We start from the raw sequence: 1,298 nt of genomic DNA on the forward strand, positions 1-1,298 counted from the left end.
ACAAATATACCATCATTTTTTTCAAGTCAGCCTTCGTACATGGTGGAGCTTTTGTTACGAAGCCACCACCGTCTCTTTTCAAACAAAAGCTATCTAGGGTTTTCCCCATTTTAAGCAGCCGCGATTCCAGTGACGCTCGGTGCTGAGGAAATTGCTCTAGGAGCCAAATCTTTGCTTGGCGATAGTACTGCATTGCAGTGTTTCGCGCTAGCAGTTTGCCCTTCTTTCCTTCACTAAACGCAAGATACATTCCAAACTTATCCATGACACATACAAAGCTCTAGCCACTTTCATCTGCCTCAATACATTTTCGTACAAATTCCTCTTCAACTTCCTCACCCTTCAAAAACTTGGAGAATGCTGCGACAGCAGTTGCCTTGGCACGCAATGTGTTGCCGGGCTGCAGCTCCTCCAAACCCATCGTGATGGTCCGATAAAGAGAAATATGAAAGTGATATGCCTAACACTTGACAATTGAATGAACACACACATATTCTAGGAGTTCATCGGACCTGATACGCCCGATTGGGTGGTTTAGGTGACTCACCTACACCTACAGTGTCCTATTGGCTAAATATTCAATTGTTATTAGCTGTGATTGGCTAAAATTAAATGATGGTAGTTAATTGGCAAATTTTCACCTATACAAAGTTCAAGTATGGTCCGATAATCTAACATATTCATCCATACCATTCGAAATGCCCACACCCCCATCAAGAACTGGGATTCGCTCCACAATTCATGGCCAGTTCCTCGTGATGAAGGTTCTGGGCGACGCCCACGCGCTTGTGTAGTTTAGAGATATTCAAGTTCGGCGCCACCCTAAACCAGGACCAGCCGGAGATAGGATGAGCCTGGAAGAAGTAAACCCATACGATTTAGACGCCTAGGTCTACGGTACTGACCTGGCGGACGATGGATGAAGAGTCAAGGATCACCTGGCGGACGTCAGCCAGATCCGAAGAGTCGCCTAGCCGTTGAGGCCGGTGAACAGTCGGATGGGATCCGTGTGGTGTGGGGAAACTCATGCTTTGCAGCACACGACGGAAAGTCTGTAAGGCCCTGGTCCAAGGAACGGACAAAGTCAGAATAGAGGCTAGGGTTAAATTAAGCGACACCCTAGCGTTCTGAACAAATTTCAACGGCGTCTGGAGCTGGTACAAGTACATTCTAACTGTGGCGAAGTGTTTCTGCGAAAATTGCTGATCGCTGAGGTCCTCTTGCACACTGCGCCCGAACTGCCGACTAACGGAGGGGGTACTCCGATCTTCCGTGAAGTTGTAATGCTCACCTTGTGT

At 47.4% G+C, this 1,298-nt stretch overlaps 1 protein-coding gene across 1 annotated transcript; it reads right to left on the reverse strand.

The window, feature by feature from the left end:
• Positions 1-713: 713 nt before the first annotated feature.
• Positions 714-1,028, reverse strand: PPTG_24558 (hypothetical protein; the record flags this gene model as incomplete). Its single annotated transcript, XM_008917746.1, has 2 exons — positions 714-854; positions 906-1,028. The coding sequence occupies 2 exons, from the start codon at positions 1,026-1,028 to the stop codon at positions 714-716; spliced, it is 264 nt and encodes an 87-aa protein (XP_008915994.1).
• Between the last annotated feature and the right edge of the window lie 270 nt (positions 1,029-1,298).

The sequence above is a fragment of the Phytophthora parasitica genome, assembly GCF_000247585.1.
Source record: "Phytophthora parasitica INRA-310 unplaced genomic scaffold supercont2.113, whole genome shotgun sequence".
Taxonomy (NCBI): Eukaryota; Oomycota; class Peronosporomycetes; order Peronosporales; family Peronosporaceae; genus Phytophthora; species Phytophthora nicotianae.